The 18,140-nt window shown below is 37.7% G+C and overlaps 1 protein-coding gene across 2 annotated transcripts in view; it reads left to right on the plus strand.

The window, feature by feature from the left end:
• Window positions 1–1,332: 1,332 nt before the first annotated feature.
• The window catches only part of SH2D1A (SH2 domain containing 1A), a 32,117-nt gene continuing 15,309 nt past the window's right edge, over window positions 1,333–18,140 (plus strand). Inside the window, exon 1 of one of the 2 annotated variants that reach the window (XM_031945152.1) lies at window positions 1,333–1,764. In XM_031945152.1, coding sequence (XP_031801012.1) covers window positions 1,628–1,764 — 137 coding nt within the window. In that variant the 5' untranslated portion in view covers window positions 1,333–1,627. The remainder of the gene's footprint in view (window positions 1,765–18,140) is intronic. The other variant, XM_031945151.1, reaches the window with a different exon arrangement.

Below are 18,140 nucleotides of genomic sequence, written 5' to 3' on the forward strand. Positions count from 1 at the left end.
TGATTTTAGAAATGATTGCATGAGGTAACTTGTCGGGTTACTTTAGATAATCGGGTTGATAGATGCCCTATAGATTAGGACCACAGACAATCCCAAAGTCAAGAAAAAACATGAGAAGGGAGTATTGATGCTAGTTGCACCTCTCTCAGGTGGAGTGGGTGAAAAGCAAATAGCCGGTTTGGGCCTTAGGCAGCAGAAGACATCAGTGGAACAGATGACGATTTTCAAGCACTACCTTTTTCACCTGCCAGGTTCCCCTCCAGTTGTGCACTTCTGAACTGATGGTGCAAACAAGCATTTATTATCTATTGTCAGGATAACTGTACCGGCTAATTGAAGTGATCGGAAGAAGAGAAGAGAGGAAAGACGCCTGGCCTTTGCATTTTACTTTCAGAGTTTAAACTTGTAAAAAAAAAAATAGAACTTGAAGGTGTTCTCTGTAGATCAGTCAGGTTTTGACATTAAAAAAAAAAAAGTTCCAACTGGGTTCCCTCAAAACTGCTGAGAATTCTTAGAAATATGTAGAGTGGGTTTGAGAATGGAAGCTACTTCTCATTTCAAAGAAGTAAATTAAGCCTTAAATTGTTGAAAAGGAACACTAGGTGAACATCCTTTGAGGTTCCTCTCAAAGCTCTCCTTTAGAATTTACAATGCATTTCCGAAAGAAGCCACAGATAAGGCTACATAGTAGTAAAGAAACAACTGTTAACAAGTCTCGGGTGGTGGTTCTGTACCCAAGTGCTCAATGGTAGGCCTTCAGAGTTGGATGGCAAACTCCAAGTAACTATTTGATCTCTTATTTTTAAATCTTGTAACTCACGAAACTGTTAAAGGAGGAGGTTCTTTGGGAGGGAAGGATTTTGCGCTATTCTCTCTCTGTCCTATTTTACCATGGATCTTTTCTGTATGTAGTAGTTATGCCCTTGGTCTCCCTGATCAAATGGAAGTCATTTGGAGGCGAGCACGGTTTGACTTTTGTCTTTGTATTTCCGTTGTGTGGCACACAGCAAATGCTTAATAAGCGCTGGTTGTGCCAATTCACTTTCTGAACTGCCAGCTGTCATCTCCCGTCCTCCACTTGGCAGGAGTCTCATCCATTTCAGTAGCAATCGCCCAACCCAGAGTTTTTTGTTTTTTTTTTTTTGGTTGGTGGTGGGGTTTGGCCATTTAGTGGAGACACCAAACGGCGCCTCCCTGTCCAATCACGTCCGAATCGAGTCCTCGGCCGGGGCCTCACGTGCCCGGGCGCCAGGGGACCCTGCCCCTCAGTCTGCCCAAACTTTCGGGTGGGCGGGGCTGGTTCGCAGTGCCGCCCACAGAGACCTTAGCCCCGCCCCTGGCCCGGTGGAAACTTCATACCCCTTTCCTCAGGTGAGGCGAGTTGGTTAAGGTACGAACTTGCTGAGTAGAAAAGTGTGAAAATATTTAAAGCCGTGCCTACATCCTGTTGATCGGGTACTTTAAAAAAAAGCTCAGCTCAGAGGCGCTGACTCGCAGGGCGGCGGCAGCGGCAGCGGCAGCATCGGCAGCATCGCTCCTTGGAGCAGCGGCAGCAGGAGCGCACCCCCTCGGCCCCCAGCAGCCCCTCGTGCAGGCCCTCGGCGGTCTCCGCTCGTAGCCTCTGGCCATGGACTCGGTGACCGTCTACCACGGGAAGATCAGTCGCGAGACCGGGGAGAGGCTGCTGCTTGCCACGGGCCTGGACGGCAGCTACTTGCTGCGGGACAGCGAGACCGTACCCGGAGTCTACTGCCTCTGCGTGCTGTGAGTAGGGGAGGCTCGGGCCCGGCCCGAGGCCGGAGGGGCTGGCCGGGGTGCCCCCAGCGGGGCGTCGAGGCGGGCGGGAAGGGGTGGGGGGTGTGCAGTGAGGGAGGGTACAGTAGGCGAGGGGCTCTGTAGTCACTGGAAGCCTGGGAGGCTCCGCATCCTCGGGCCTCTTCCTCTTACGCTCAGCCCCTGCGGGTGGTACTAGGCCCCCTCGTAGGAAGGTCCCTGTCCGCCGGGACCCACTGGCCTCCCGAGGGAGAGAAGAGCAGGACCTGGCACTCTTTCCTCCCCCCCCCCCCCCAACTCCCCTTCTGCCTTCCGTTTTTGAAGTGAAACGTAGCCAGAAGAGCCCGAGCAGAGCCTTGAGGCTCCGGCGTGGGGTGGTCTGGTCCTACGTGGAGGAACTTCCTGGAGGGCAACACTTACTCCTCGGGAGTGCACGCAGCCCGGGCACCGACTGCCCTCTCCTTCCTTCTCGCCTTAGCGTAGTAGTACGTCAGAGAGAATGCCACGAATCTTTTTTTTTTTTTTTTAACTAATATTTGAGCTCTCTTTGTACTGCCGTGCACTTCTATACCACGCAGAGTTTTGATTGCACGGACTAGCAAAAGTACTAAGTGAAACTGGGAGAGAGGTCAGGAGACCGATTTAAGGTCACGCAGATGGTGGAGGAGGTGGATTCGAACCCAGGTATCCCCTCAGTGCTGCCGATTTTGTCCCTTGTCCTACAAATATCCCATATCTGTTAACCTGAGCAAGGGAAGATCCAAACTCGGCCTCTCCCATTGGACGGTGGTTTATTTTACACTGTGGAATCCCTCCATCCTCAACGGATTGGGGAGGAGGGAAGAAAGACTTTTCGCTTGGGTGGGGGGGAAATGGAATTATTTGTAGTAAGATTTAATTTTGTACTCGATTTATTCCCAAACTACATTGAGAGCAGGGAGAAGGATGAGTCTCAGCCACCGCCTATTTTTAATTCCAGAAACTTTGCCCTCTAAAAAAAATCTTTGTGTCATGCTATTTCTTGGATAGCCTCAAACCAGAAAAAGTGCCGTTTAAAAGATTTAATACCTAACAATAATACAGGTCATTGATGTAGCAATTTACATAACTTATTTGATCCCCATAACAACGCTGGTAGCTGATAATTGGCTTTGTTGGAACTCTGGAAGACTCGTTTTTCTGGCTAGCAGTATGCTTGGTATACAAATCTTAAATGCCACTGCATTGTGAGTTGACAGATCTTAAGGCAGTGACAATTACATACAATGCATATAATGTATTGGGAAATTCCAAGTAATTACATAGAAATTTTCAAGTCGAACAATTTAATAGTTTTACGATACGATTTAGGGATGACTAATTATGCCAGATTTTTGGAGGAAAAATAGAGCAGGAGAGAGAGAAGTATCTTGAATCTGAGTAAGAATTGGAAAGAAGTAATTATTATGCTGGATTCCGGTAGCTGTGTAGATTGTGGCCTTATAAAGCAAAATTAACGATAATGAAAACGGGGAGGACGATTCTACATTCTCAGTTCAGAAATGGAGCCGAGATGGCAAAACTCTAGGAAAATAGACAATGTTACAAAAATAGATGGCAAAACTCTAGGAAAATAGACAATGTTACAAAAATAAAGTGTTATTAATTCTTTTTCTTTCTTCTGCCTCTGGAGATGTCCTTGTCCATAGTGCTCTGTAATTGTGTTCTCTTCAGCTTCTATGCTGAAGTTTTAATTGATCAAGTTTTAGTTAGTACATTTACAGGCTAAAGAAATGCAAAAGAAACTTTTATTGCCAAATTGAAATTCATAAAACGTTTCCCAGAATGGGACTTACATTAAGCAAAGTGGGCTAAATCATCCCCCGTGAAACGTAGGATCACAGATTTTAGAACTGGAAGGTTCTTTGTTTAACCACCCTCATTTTAAAGTTACAGAAACTGAGGCCCACAGATCAAGTGACCAGACATGGTCATACAAGGAGGAGAGCTGGGATAGTTGCTCACAAAAAATCTTAATACGGTACAGCTTTATAATGAATTTGTCTCTAATGTATTTTTCTAGGTTTATAAAATGTTACTCTTTCACGTACTCTACTGTCCAGCCCAATTGGCCTTTTGACCACACAAGTCTCTGGAACCCAGGCCTGGGGTACACACTTTCTTTCCTTTAACTCTTGGAATCCCTTGCTTTCCTTCAAAACTCACTTTCAAGCAACACCTTCTGTTGCAAGGGTTTGAGAAATCGGAGAACGCCGCTAGAGATGATGGGGACTTAACCTACAACATAAAAGGAATCTGAGTTTGGAGGAGAGAGTGGGGATGGCAACATGTGGTGAGACAGCCAGTGAAATCTACACATCTTTTACCCTTGTACCTGTTGCCATGGATGGTTCTGAGCTCTGTGGTCTAATGTTAAGATGTCTGAATTGGTAATTGAGTAGCCGTGGCTTTTGTCCTTAACTCTCAGTGATTATTACTCTAATTCTAAGGTGGTAATAGATAAAACTCTACTCCTGGAGTTAGGAAGATCTGAGTTTAAAATTAATTTCAGACATTTCCTAACTGTGTGACATTGGTCAAGTCATTTAATCTGTCTGCCTCAGTTTCCTCAACTGTAAAATGAGGATAATAGCACCTACCTCGAATTGGTATCAAACTATTTCTAAGGTGTTTAGAATAGTACCTGACCGAACTGGTATTTAATAAATGAGTATTCCCTAAGGATTAAGTCTCCTTTGGCTTAAGTGTTCTCATCTGTGAAATGAAGATACCTGCTTTATCTTATACCAACATTGCAGGAAGTAATCACCAGCAATTAAATTCAAGCAAAGTTTATCAAGCATCACTTAAGTGCAAGGCATTGTGCAAAAGGAATAAATCATAATTATCTAGAAAGGCCGTTTCCTTGTTGATAGAACTAGATTCTTAGGTTTTCTAGGTAGGCGCCTTTTAGCGTAGTACGTGAAAAGCTGTTCCTGTAGTAAGAAAGACCTAGTTACAGAAGTGTCACCTCTGACATACTAGCTGTGATTTTGGGCAATCCTCCAAGGTGCTGATCTGCCTTGTTTATTTGCTAGGGAGTTTCCATACCAGTGGAATCATAGCTCCAGTCCCCATTCTTATCCATAATATAGCTAGATTTATAATAGCACTCTAAGTTTTTGAAAACCTTTGACATATATCATGGGGGGAAAACACCCTAGCACTGACCCTGTCCTAAAGGATAAGAGCTAACAAATTGACGTCTGTAGGGTGTCGGGAGAGATGGAGACATATGTAAATAACACCTTCTGTACGGTTGTTGGCAGAAGTCAAACGATGGCATCAGATTGATGGGAAAGGGAGGTATTTTTGTTTTGGGGTTTAAGCTGGGGAAATTGGGGAAAGCATCTGGGAGAAGTTAGTACCTGAGCTGGATTTTAGAAAAAAAATTGAATTGACAGTTGGGGTAATAGTCTAAGGAGGCATGGTCGAATGCCTAGTAATCCAGTTTCTAAAGAGTGCCGAGTACTTGAAGAACAGTACCCTGAAATAAGGCTGGAAAGGAGGGGCCAAGCTGATAGTGGAGGCCACTGGCTTTTTTAACCTCTTGTCTAGGCAGAAGGGAGGCACTGAAGGTTTTTGAACAGGAAAGTGCCAGTTTTCCTTGGGCAATGGTGTGAAGTTTTGATTGCAGACTTGAGAAGTTGCCAACAGGAAGAGTAGTTAGGCTGTTATAGTTTGACAGGGGGTATTGCTTTGACATCAAGTAATGGCAGTGGGGCTTGGGAGGAGGGATCAAATAAGAAAAGGGGAGAAATTGCGAAAGAATTAATTTTAGTTCGCCTTTAAATGGTGTTGTAAGATTTGTGTTCTTACAATTTTTTTCCCTACTTTGTTTTTATATTAGTCATTTCTGGAAACGCTGTTCTCTTTCCTCATGTCATCATAATTGAACCTTCCTTTGTAACAAAGCAAAACAGCTGGGTAAAGACTTTCAATACTGTCTAAGTTGCCTTCTCACTCTCTGCTGAGGGAGGGAGGGGGACAGAATTCATTTAAATAAGTTATTTGATCATCATAGCATCCCTTTTAGGTAGATACTATTATTATTTCAGTTTTATGGGTGAAGAAACTAAGACTCAGATTAAGTGATTTTTCCTAGCATAACTTTTGAAAGCCTTTCAGCATTGGGTTAATAGTCAGAGCTATTACTTTTATTCTCATACTTTGATTTGGATGTGTTTTAGGGACTTCTAATCTTGGAGGCACCATCTGAGTGGAAGGTATATGGTTAGATTTGCTGGATTCCAGCACCTTTAGTAGAAGGTGGTGCCAACTAACTGTTCCATCAAAGTTTTGTAAATTTAGTCATATTATAAAGGCCGTAAAGGATTATTTCTTTACTTGTAAAGTGGAAAAATTCCCCCCTTAACTTTTTGCCTAACTATTAATTTTCACATATCTTAGATAATTTTTATACCGTATCATGTATCTGTGATTTTGGCAGTGTAGGAGCTCCTTCCAGCAAAGCAGATTGTAAGTGATCTATAATAATCTAAGAAAGTTGTCCAAGGTCCAGAGTCATTTCCCCAATTGATAAGCATCCCTTTGATTACAAATTCTTTGTCACCATGAAAAGAGCTGCTAAAAATACTTCTATAGGAGTAGGTCCTTTTCCTTTGTTCTTTTTGAGTTACAGATCTGGAAGTGGTATTCCTGGATCTTGTAAAAGGCAGGCACAATTTTGTAGTAGTAGAAAGCATAGGAATAAACGGAACTTTCCTTAAAATGGTAAGTAGTATCTATCTAAAAACCAAGAGCTAGTTGGGCGTAGTTCCAAACTACTTGTCAGAATGGTTAGATCGATTCACACCTCCACCAAAAGTTCATTGGTGTCCCAATTTTTCTACTTCCTCTCTAAAATTTGTCATTTTCTTCTTTTGTCACATTAGGAAATCTGTGATACTTCAGAGTTGTTTTAATTTGCATTTTTCTTTCCAAAAGTAATTGAGACCACTTTTTTCATGACAACAGCTTTGATTACTTCTTATGAAAACTGCATGTTCATATCCTTCTACCACTTATCAACTGGGATGACTCATTCTTATAAAATTGACTGTTTTTCATTTATTTGAAAAATAAGGCCTTTATCGTAGAAATTTGCTGTAAAAACAAAAAAGACCCTTCCCCCTTTTGCTTTCTTTCTAATCTTGACTGCGTTGTTTTTTGTGTAAGCAAAATCTTTTGAATTCGATGAGATCAAAATTATTTCTCTATATCCCATAAGACTATCTTTTTTTTTGTTTTGTTTTTAAAGTCATCAATCTTCTCCTGGATATGTGAGGTAAAATTTTCCACGTTCCTCTAATTTACTTGCATTACCCTTTGTCTCAATCGTGTAACCCATTTTGACATTATCTTGGTATGTGATATAAGATGGTGGTCTGTGTTGCGTTTCTGCCAAACTGCTTTTTGGTTATTCCAGTAATTTTTATAAAATAGTGATTTCTTGTCCCCAAATCTTGAAATTTTGGCTTGGTCAAATGCTAGATGACAATGGCCGTTTGCTACAATGTACTGTACACCTAATCTATTCCATAGTTTTTCTTAGCAAGAATTTAATGCTTTATAAGAGTTTCAGACCTGGTTCTGCTTAAACCACCTTCTTTTACATTTTCCCCCATTGATTTCCGTGATATTCTTGATCTTTGCTTCTTTCAGATGAATTGTTATAATTGCCTTCTAGGTTCTATAAGATATTTTGATAATTTGTTGGGTATAACACTGAATAAGTAAGTTAACTTGGGTCGATTTTCAATTATATTGGCTCAGTCTACCCATAAGCAGCTAATGTTTCTCAGTGGTTTAGATTTTACTTTGAAAAGTTTTCTGTAGTTATCATATAGTTATATTTGTCTCGTCAGGTAAACTTGCAAATTGTTTTTGGTTTTGTCAATTTTAAATGGAATTTGTCTCTTCTGCTGAACTTTATAATATATAGAAATGCTAGCTATTTGTGTGGCTTTATTTTATATTGTACAACTTTGTTCAAGTTGTTGATTGTTTCACCTAGTTTCTTAGCAATGATATGATAAAGAATTCTATAGAATCAACTGAGTGATTTTGTTTCCTCACTGCCTATTTTTATTCCTTCAAATCTTTCTTGTCTTATTGTTTTATAGGTAACAAATATTTCTATTACATCACTAAATAAAAGTTGTACAACGGAACATTCTTGCTTTACCCTTGAATCCTATTGGAAAGACTTCTAGCTTATTGCCATTACAGATAATACTTATTCTTGGTTTTAGATAGATACTACTTTCCATTTAGGGAAAGCTTCATTTATTTCTGTTCTTTTAGTAGGGAGGAATATTATATTTCCTCAGAAATGCTCAAGAGGAATAAACTTCAGTTTATTCAGTTGTATCTATTGGTTGTTTTAATTGATATGGTCAGTTATGTTTATAGTTTTCCTGCTTTCCTGGTATAAATCTGGTTATGATATGATGTTTGTAATATTTCTGTAATAGCCTTGCTATTGTTTTTATTTAGAATATTTGCATCAATAATCAGTAGAGAAATTGGTCTACAGGGGTCCTCAAACTACGGTTGCGGACTAGATGCAGCAGCTGAGGAAGTTTATTCCCCCTTACCCAGGGCTATGAAGTTTCTTTATTTAAAGGCCCACAAAACAAAGTTTTTGTTTGGACTATAGTCCGGCCCTTCAACAGTCTGAGGGACAGTGAACTGGCCCCCTTTTAAAAAAGTTTTAGGACCCCTGGGACTCTATAGTATTCATTATCTGTTTTTGTTGTTCTTGATTAAGTATCAAAACAATATTTGTGCCATAAATGGGAATTTAGTAAAGCTTTTTCTTTGCCCATTTCCCTAAATAATTTATATAGTATTGAAATTATTCATTCTTTTAACATTTGGTAGAATTCACTCATGAATCCATTTGATCCGGGGGATTTTTTTCTTAGGGAGTTCATTTGACTTGTTCAGTTTCTTTTTTTCAAGAAACTATTAAAATATTTTTTTCCCTTTTCTGTTTATCTGGGAAACTTATATATTTATAAATATTCATCCATTTCACTTAGTCAGACTTATATGATTGGGTAAAATGGCTCCTAATAATTGTTTTAATTTTATCTTCCTTGGTGGTGAATTCACTCTTTTAATTTTTGATATTATTAATTTGTCTTTTTAATCAAACTTTCAGTAACATTTACCAATAGTAGATTTGATTGCTTTTTCTCTGAAAATCAGCCCCATGTTTTATTAGTTCAATGATTTTCCTATTTTTTATTTTATTAACCTTTCCTTTGAGTTTTCAGGATTTCCAATTTGGTGTTTAATTGAGGATTTTCAATTTGTTTTCTCTTTTAATGCTAGTTGAATTTCTAGTTGGTTGATTTGCTATCTCTATTTTAGTGATGTAAACATTTAGTTGTAAATTTTTCAAGTAACATTTTGTCTGCATCCCATAAATTTTGGCATGTTATCATTTGTTGTCATTCTTTTTAATGAAATTATTTCTTTGATTTGTTTCTATGATTTGAGCTATTCATTCTTTAGAATGAGATGATTGAATTTACAAATTTCTTGATCTGTTTCCAAAGCCCTGTATTGAATGATTGTTATTGCATTATGGTCTGAAAGTTACATTTGATATTTCTGCTTTTTCTGAATTTGGTAGTGTAATTTTATGCCCTAATACATGTTCAATTTTAATGAAGCTGCCATGTCCCATAGAGGGAAAATTTGCGCTGGGAAAAGTTGAGTTTTCCCAGCATCTTATGATATCTAACTTGTCTAAAACTATTCATCTCTAACTTTTTTTTTTCTTTTACAGTCAGATTTTTCTAGTTCTGAGTGGGGAAAATTGAGGTACCCATTAGTATATGGTTTTACTATGTATTTCTTCTTGTACCTTATTCCACTGTTCTCTCCCCACTTATCCTTCTCTTCCCTTCCCTCTCTTTGTTCTGTCATTTCTCCAAAGTGTATTTTGCTCCTGACCACTACTTTCCTTATTTATCCCTCCCTTGTATTGGCCTTACCTCCCTTTATTTATTTTTTCATTTCCCTCCCACTGTCCTGTAGGGTAAGAAATTTCTACAACTGATTGTGTTATTCCCACTTAGAATCGATTGCAATGAGATAGGGTTTAAATGTTAACTTCCCCTTCCCCCAGCCCATAGTCTCTGCCATTGTAAAATTTGTTCCTTTCATGCCTCTTGTATGCTAATTTCCCCATTTTCTTCTTCTTTCCCCCTTCTGTCAGTGTCCTCTTTTTGCTCCATATATATATAAATATATATAAAATATATTGTGTGTGTCCTAACTACCTTAATAAATGATAATTTTAACTCCCAAGAACTATCATCTTCCCACGTAGGAATGTAAGCACTTTAACTTACTAAATACCATATGATTTCTTCCTCATCTGTACCTTTTTTTCTTGTTCTTGAGTCTTGTATTTCAAAATTAGAATTTGATTCAGCTCTGGCTGAATAATGGGGAATGCTTAACAGTTCCCTATTTGATCAAATATCTTTTTTTTTTTTTTCTCTTGAAGAATTGCTGTTTTGCCAGAGAGGTTATTCCTGGTTGTAATCCCATTTCCTTTGGCTTACAGAATATTGTATTTCAAGTCATGTGCTTTTTTTTTTTTTTTTTTTTTTTTTTAACATGGAAGGTGGTAAATATGGTGCCCTAAAAATACTTTTAAAGCTACAACTGTAGCACAGTGATAGGTGCTTTTACATTAGGAGCACAAATTTAGGAGACAGAATTTTAATATATGAACACTTTCAGCCACATAAAAGTTACTATAATATTGTCTACCTCTTAACTCAATTTGTCTCATATGCATTATTTTCATGTCATGATTTAAAAAGTTGGATTGGAGGGGTGCCCTTTATACTGCTTGTCCCTGATCCTGAAGTAATCAGTAATGACTTTCTTTAGCTCTTATTTTAGAGGAAGAATTATTGATCATTATTTTTTTTTGTCACGGACAGTCTCATGATGCCTATGGACTATTTTTCTCAAAATAGTGTTTTTAAATACGTAAAATAAATTATATTGAAATACAGATAGCAAAATATTTTTTGAAGACGTTCATGGACTCTGGGGTAAGAAACTGAAGTTTATTCCTCTTGAGAAATTTACCTGAAGAGCAACTTGGAGTATCATGAAAGTTTCATTTTTTTTTTTATAGATGCGACTTAAAAATAGCATTTTAATTTTCCAAATATGTGAAGATAGTTTTCAACTTTCACCTTTGCAAAACCTTATGTTCCAAACTTTCCCATCTCCTTCCCCCTCCCCAAGACAGCAAGCAATTCGATATAAGTTAAACATATGCAATTCTAAGCATATTTCCACATTTGTCATGATATACCAAAATATCAGATCAAAAGGGGGGAAAAAATAAAAGGAGTTGGGGAAGGGAAGCGAACAACACAACAGTGAAAGTGCTTTGATCCACATTTAGTTTCCGTAGTTGTGATGAGTGCTAAATGCCAAACAAGGGAGTTTATATTTGATTTTGGAGGATAATAAGGAACTACTGGAGTTAATCAAAAATGAAGTGGTTAGATTTAAGGATCACTTGGGTAGCTGTGTGGAGTATGGATTAGAGAGAAGTTTGAAATGTGAACTGGGTAGTTGAGAGCAGCAGGAGAGGCTAGGACTATGTGGAGCTTGGGAGTTATATGCTTAGATACAATCCAGTCCTTGGGAGCCTTTGAGGTCACGGAGTAGGAGCATAAAGAGTAATTTTCTTTTATTAAAATAAACAGGCATGCTTTGGAGTAAGGAGGGGGGAAAAAGGTAGCTTTGGTAGGTCAAAAAAGTAATTGTTTAAAAAAAAAAAACTGATCTGTAGCCTAGAATATTTTTTTCTTAAAACAGATCTTTAGTGTTTTATTTTTTAAAAATATTTTTAGAATTATGATCATAACAAATATTGGCAAACATTAGTTTCAATATACAAAGATTAGAAAAAGATTGCTTATGAAATTGTGAGCTATTATATATATATATATATATATATATATATATATATAATATCAGCTTTTTCTTTCTGCTTACTGAAATTTCATCATAAAAGAAAAACGATTTCTTTTGCATGTGGTAAAAAGTATTTCATGAAAGCTTTCTTTTCCCTCTTTTTTTTTAATATCACTACCAATAATTTAATACAAGGTTATTTATAGGGAGAAGACAGAGGTAATAGCTGTAGAAATGATTACCAAGGCTTTATGTAGAAGGTGGTTCTTCAACTTAGTTGGAGAAATAAGGAAGTCTAAGAGGTAGAAAGCATCCTTGTCATGAGACAGCTAGCATAAGAGTAAGCAAAAGGAATAAACATTTGTTACTTATGTATTTCTTCTTGTACCTCATTCAAATGTTCTCTGCCCAATTATCCTTCTCTTTCTCTCCCTCTTTTTGTCCTGTCATTTCTCCAAAGTGTATTTTGCTTTGGTCACTGTGCTGTGTGTTTCTTTTTTTTTTTCCCCTTACCAGAAAACTTGTTTGATCCTCACCATAGTCCTGCAAAGTAGGTGTTATTACTGTGCCTATAAATAATAACATGGAAATTTGAAAGAAGTGGGGTTGGAGGGGAGAATAATGAGGTCTGTTTTAGACATATTGAATTTGAGATGCTCATGAGATATTTGGACTAGAGACTAAAGACCAAATTGCTAACATTATTAAGGAAGCAAGGGAGAGTTCCAGTTGTGCTTCATCAACTACACTGAAGCGTTTGACTGTGTGGGTCATAACAAAATGTGGCAAATTCTCTGAGATGGAGTATCAGATCATCGCTTTTTAATTTTCAAAAGACATGCAGAGATAGTTTTCAACATTCTCCCTTGAAAAAATCTTTCAAATTCTTCTCTCCTTCTTTCCCCTCCCCTTTGTTAGATGATGAGCAGTCCGATATAGGTAAAATGTGTAATTCTTCCAAATATATTTCCACATTCATCATGCTGCCCAAGAAAAATTAGATCAAAAAGAGGAAAACGAGAGAAAAATAATCGGGCAAACAACAGCAACAAAGGTGAAAATATATAGTGTTCCATTTTCAGTTTCCCATAATCATCTCTCTGGATGTAGATGGCTTGTTCCCTTACGAATCTATAGGAATTGGCTTGAATCGCTTCATTGTTGAAAAGAGTCATGTCCATCACAGTTGATCCTTACATAATCTTGTTGCCCTGTGTGGTATTCTCTTGGTTCTATGTTATGAACATCAGTTCATGTAAATCTCTGCAGACCTTTCTGAAATCAGCTTGCAGATAATTTCCTATAGAATATTCTGTTGCATTCACGTATAGCCATTTCCCCAACTGATGGGCATCTACTCAGTTTCCAATTTTCTGCTATTACTAAAAGAGCTGCATGGAGATTATTGAATGCATTTTTGCCCAAGGGAGTCCTTTTACCTTTTTCATGATCTCTTTGGGCTATGGACCCAGTAGAGACACTGCTGGATCAAAGGGTATGCACCATTTGATAGCCATGTAGGCTTAGTTCCAAACCATTCTCCAGAATGGTTGGATCAGTTTACAACTCCAACAATGTTATTAGTGTCCCAGTTTTCCTATCTAGCCTTTAACATTTTTCATCTTCTTTCCTGTCATCTGTGTCAATCTGAGAAGTATGACATATGGTACTTCAGAGTAGTCTTAATTAACATGTCTCTATTCAATAGTGATTTAGAGCATTTTTCATGTGACGAGAAATGGCTTTAATTTCTTCTGAAAACTATTTGTTCATATTCTTTGATCATTTCTCAACTGGAAAATGTATTGAAAGCACCGGATCTTACTTGGTTCCTGAGGAAACCTGTATGTGGGTGAAGAAGCAATAGTTAGGACCAAACATGGAACAACTTTATTTGGTTTTAAGAGTGGGAGAGGAATAGGATAAGGATGTATGTTGTCACCTTGTTCACAGAACTTACTTTCAGAGTATATAATGCGAAATGTTGAGTAGACAGGTCAAGGTCCAGAAGCAAGGTTGCTGAGAGAGATGTCAACCCTCTCAGATGTGTAGATGATCCTATTCTGGGGATAGAAATTGAAGAAGGATTAAGAAGCTTCTTAAGGAGAGAGTAAATCTGGCTTGAAGTTTATTATTAAAAAAAAAAACAAAAAACTAAGGTCATGGCAAGTGGTCTCATTATTTCCTAGCAAATAGGAGGAGTAGAAATGGAAGCACTATGAGATTTTATCTTCTTGGGCTCAAAGGTTTGTTATAAGTGGTGATTGTAGCCAAGAAATTGGAAGATGCTTTTTCTTTGGAAGAAAAGCTATGGCAAATCTGGAGTGCATGCTAAAAATGGAGATATTGCCTTGTACAAGAGTTATAGGTTTTTCTAGTTGTTACTTTGCTAATTGAAGGGTGTGTAGATTTTTATGAGAACTTCTTACTCATTTCTTACAGTACAGTAGTATTCCATCATGATTAAATACGGCAATTTATTCAACCAAGAAAAGAGTTGCTCTTAGCCAGAGAGAGGCTTAAATATGAGGTAGTACCTCAGAATTGTTTAAACTTGCTTTTTTTCTAATCGGTAATGAGTAGGTGATTCTTGATTGTAATCCTAGTTCCTTTGTTCTCTGGAACCTCATGTTCTAAGCCCTCCGATCTTCTTCTGGTGTAGAACCTGGTAAATCTTATGATAGATCCTAACTTTGCCCTCTTCCCCCAATACTTGAATTGTTTCTGAATGCTTGTAATATTTTCTCCTTGACCTGGGAGTTTTCATCTCCTATCCTCTTTCAGGAGGTGATTGGTAGGTTCTTGCAATGTGGATTTTGCCCTCTGCTTCTAGAATATCAGCATGGTTTTTCTTGATGATTTTTTTGGAAGATGTCTAGGCTCTTTTTTGATTTTAAAGAGAATTTAAGAGATTTAAAAGAGAACTTAAAATTCTCTCTCCTGGATCTATTTTCCAGGTCTGTTTTTCCAATGATTATTTTCTTCATTGAACTTTTGTACGTCCTTTCCCATTTGGCCCATTTTGCTTTTTCAAGCATTCTTTTCCTCATTAGCTTTTTGTACTTCTCTTTGAATCTGTCTCATTTAGCTTTTCATTTTTCCTACTTGTCTTATTTGATTTTTCACAGTCCTTTTGAGTTCTTCTATGTCCCAAGACCAGTTTTTTATTTTATTGGCTGCTTTGGATATAGGAGCTGTTGGGACTACCTTCTTCTGAATGTGTGTTTTGTTCTTTGTCACAGTAAATTTTTATAGTCGATCTTTTTCTGTTGTTTTCAGTTGCCCAGGCTATTACTCGACTTTTAACTCTGTTAAAGTAGGGCTTGGTTTCCAGGTTGGAGAGTTCAACGTGCCTACCTTCAGGGGTTTAGTAAGCTGTTTTCAGAGATCCTTCTTAAGCACCTGTATGTTTTAACTTGTTTCAAGGTGGTGTGATCCAAGGAGAAATGTTTACTATTCTTCTGATCTGAGTGACTACAAGCACTCTTTTCTGCCCTAGAACTGTGAGAAGGGTCCCCTTCTCCATTTTGGCTATAAGTTCTAGTGTATTCTTCCTGATCTTGGCTCTGTGAACCAGAACTGTCTGATATTAGTATGGGCAAAGTAACAGTTTAGCTTCGGTGCTAATAAAGAGATCCTTGTGATTTCCTTGCTATCTCTGGGTTGAAGCCTCTAGAAGCTGCTACTGCCACTACCACTACTGTTGCTGATTTTGTGTCTAATACCTACTCTTGCTTTGCTGGGTCTAGTGTGGCTTGTGCTGGGTTGAGCTACCTTCTCATCTTGGTATAGCAAACCTCTCCTTGCTGCCTTCTACGTTGTCTTTAGTGTTTATGGGATGAGAGGTTTGAAACTGTTACTGCTGCCACTGATTTGGAGGCTCCCATGCACTTCTGTCTTTGCTTGGGATGTGTTGGTTTGGATTATGTTGGGCTGCGTTCTTTTCTCACCCCAGTGCACTCCTCGTCCTTTCTTTTTGCTAACCTTCCAGGTTATCTTCAGCTGGAAAACTTTCACTCCATCTTTTTGTGCGTTATGGTGCTCTAAATTTGTTTAGAGACATTACCTAAAGGTATTTGGAGGGGTTTAGGGGAGAATTCGGCCGAGTCTGGCTTTTACTCTGCTATCTTGATTTTTACCTCCTTTGATACATAGAATTTCAGAAAAATTAGATATGAAGGAAGTTTTTTTTGGGGAAAAATAAAACATTTAAATAGATAAAATATAACAACAATACTGTTCGGTTCTAACTGGGAGCTTGTGTTTTTTTTTGTTTTTTTTTTTTTTTTTTTTTAATTGTTGAGGCAATTTGGATTGAGTTGCCCAGGGGATCACACAGCTAGGCAGTGTTAAATGTCTGAGGCCACATTTGAATTCGGGGTCTTCCTGACTTCAGGGCTGGTGCTCTATCCACTGCACTACCTAGCTGCCCTTAATTGTTCTTTTTTCTCTTCATTATGAGTGAACTCGCCTTTTAAGTTTTGAAATCAGTTTAAAAAAAAAAGGCAATTATTAGGACCTACTTTGTCTACTTTATGCCAACAAAAGTGAGTCTAAATGAAATGGATGAATATTTATAAAACATAAATTGCCTAGATTAACAGAACAGGAAAAATACTGAAAGGACCCTTGGGGGGGTGGAAATTGAGCAAGCCCGTAAGTGAATTCTCTAAGAAAATAAAAACTGAACAAGATAGATTTACAAGTGAATTCTACCAAACTTTACAGAACAATTAGTTCTAATATTATCTAAACTGTTTGGAAAAAAAATATTTAAAAAAAGTGCTGTCCAATTGTTCTTGTGACACAAATGTGGTCTTGATACGTAAACGAGAGGGAACTATAAGCCAATTTCCTTAAAGAATGTTGATATAAAAGTTAAAAAAAAATACTACCAGAGATATTACAGCAGTCAGACCATATGCTATGACCAGGTTGGATTTATATCAGGAGTATAGAGGTGGTTCAGTATTGGGAAAACAAATTGATTGTGATTTTTGTTAATACAATCATTTCAACAGATGTAGAAAAAGCTTCTGACAAAATGTAACACCCATTTAAAAAAAAGATAGGAAATATAGAAATAAATGGACCTTTCCTCAAGGTGATAAAGAATATCCATTTAAAAGTGAGATAAAACAGTATCTGTAATGAGGAAAAGCTAGAAGCCTTTTCAGGAAGGTCAGGGATGATGAAAGGATGTCCATTATAATCATTGCTATTAAATATTGTACTAGAAATGCTAGGTAATTGAAATAATGAACATCTTCATCAGATGGGCTGACAGATCAAAAGAGGGAAAATGACAAATGTTAGGGAATTGAATGAGCATGTATTAAAGCATAAAAACCTGAGAAATGCAGAAAAGCAGAAATGCCCATCAATTGGAGAATAGCTGAACATATTATAGTATTTGAATGTAAATACCGTTGTGCTATGAGAACTGATGAAGGGAATAACTTCAGGAAAAACCTGGGAAGACCTATATCAGGGGTCCTCAAACTTTTTAAACAGGGGGCCAGTTCACTGTCCCACAGACTGTTGGAGGGCCGGACTATAGTCAAAACAAAAACTTTGTTTTGTGGGCCTTTAAATAAAGAACCTTCATAGCCCTGGATGAGAGAGATAATTGTCCTCAGCTGCCGCATCTGGCTTGCGGCTGTAGTTTGAGGACCCCTGACCTATATGAACTGATGTGAAGTGAGCAGAACTAGGAGAATTGACACAGAGCAATGTCAAAGATAATTAACTTAGTACAATTTAGTGATACTGAGCAATGCAATAACCCAACTTAACTTAATTCCAGTGGATTGTAGATGGAACACAGAGTTTACCATTGAAGCTCATTTTTTTTTCTTTTTCTAATTTTTTTTTCTTTTGAATACGGTAAATGGGGAAACTTGTTTGGTTTGACTATGCATATTTGTAAGGTTTGTTTTTTTTTTTTTTTGCCTTTTCATTGGGTGGCAGAAGGGACAAGAAGAAGAGAGTTTAGAACTGAAAAAGAAAACAAACATTTCTGTGCCTTAAAGACATTTCACATTGGAGCCTTGCAACAATCTGAGATGTAGATGCTTTTATTATTGTTAGACCTGTCTAGCAGTTGTGAAAACTGAGCAGAGATAGTTAAGTGACTAGGTCACAGTATAAATTATTTTTTATTATAACTTTTTATTGACAGAACATATGCATGGGTAACTTTTTTTTTTTTTAACATTATCTCTTGCACTCACTTCTGTTCCGACTTTTCCCTTCCCTACCTCTACCCCTTCCCCAGATGGCAGGCATTCTTATACACGTTATATATGCCACAATACATCCTAGATACAATATATGCATTCAGAACAATACAGTTCTCTTGT

Source organism: Sarcophilus harrisii, chromosome X, assembly GCF_902635505.1.
Source record: "Sarcophilus harrisii chromosome X, mSarHar1.11, whole genome shotgun sequence".
NCBI lineage: Eukaryota > Metazoa > Chordata > Mammalia > Dasyuromorphia > Dasyuridae > Sarcophilus > Sarcophilus harrisii.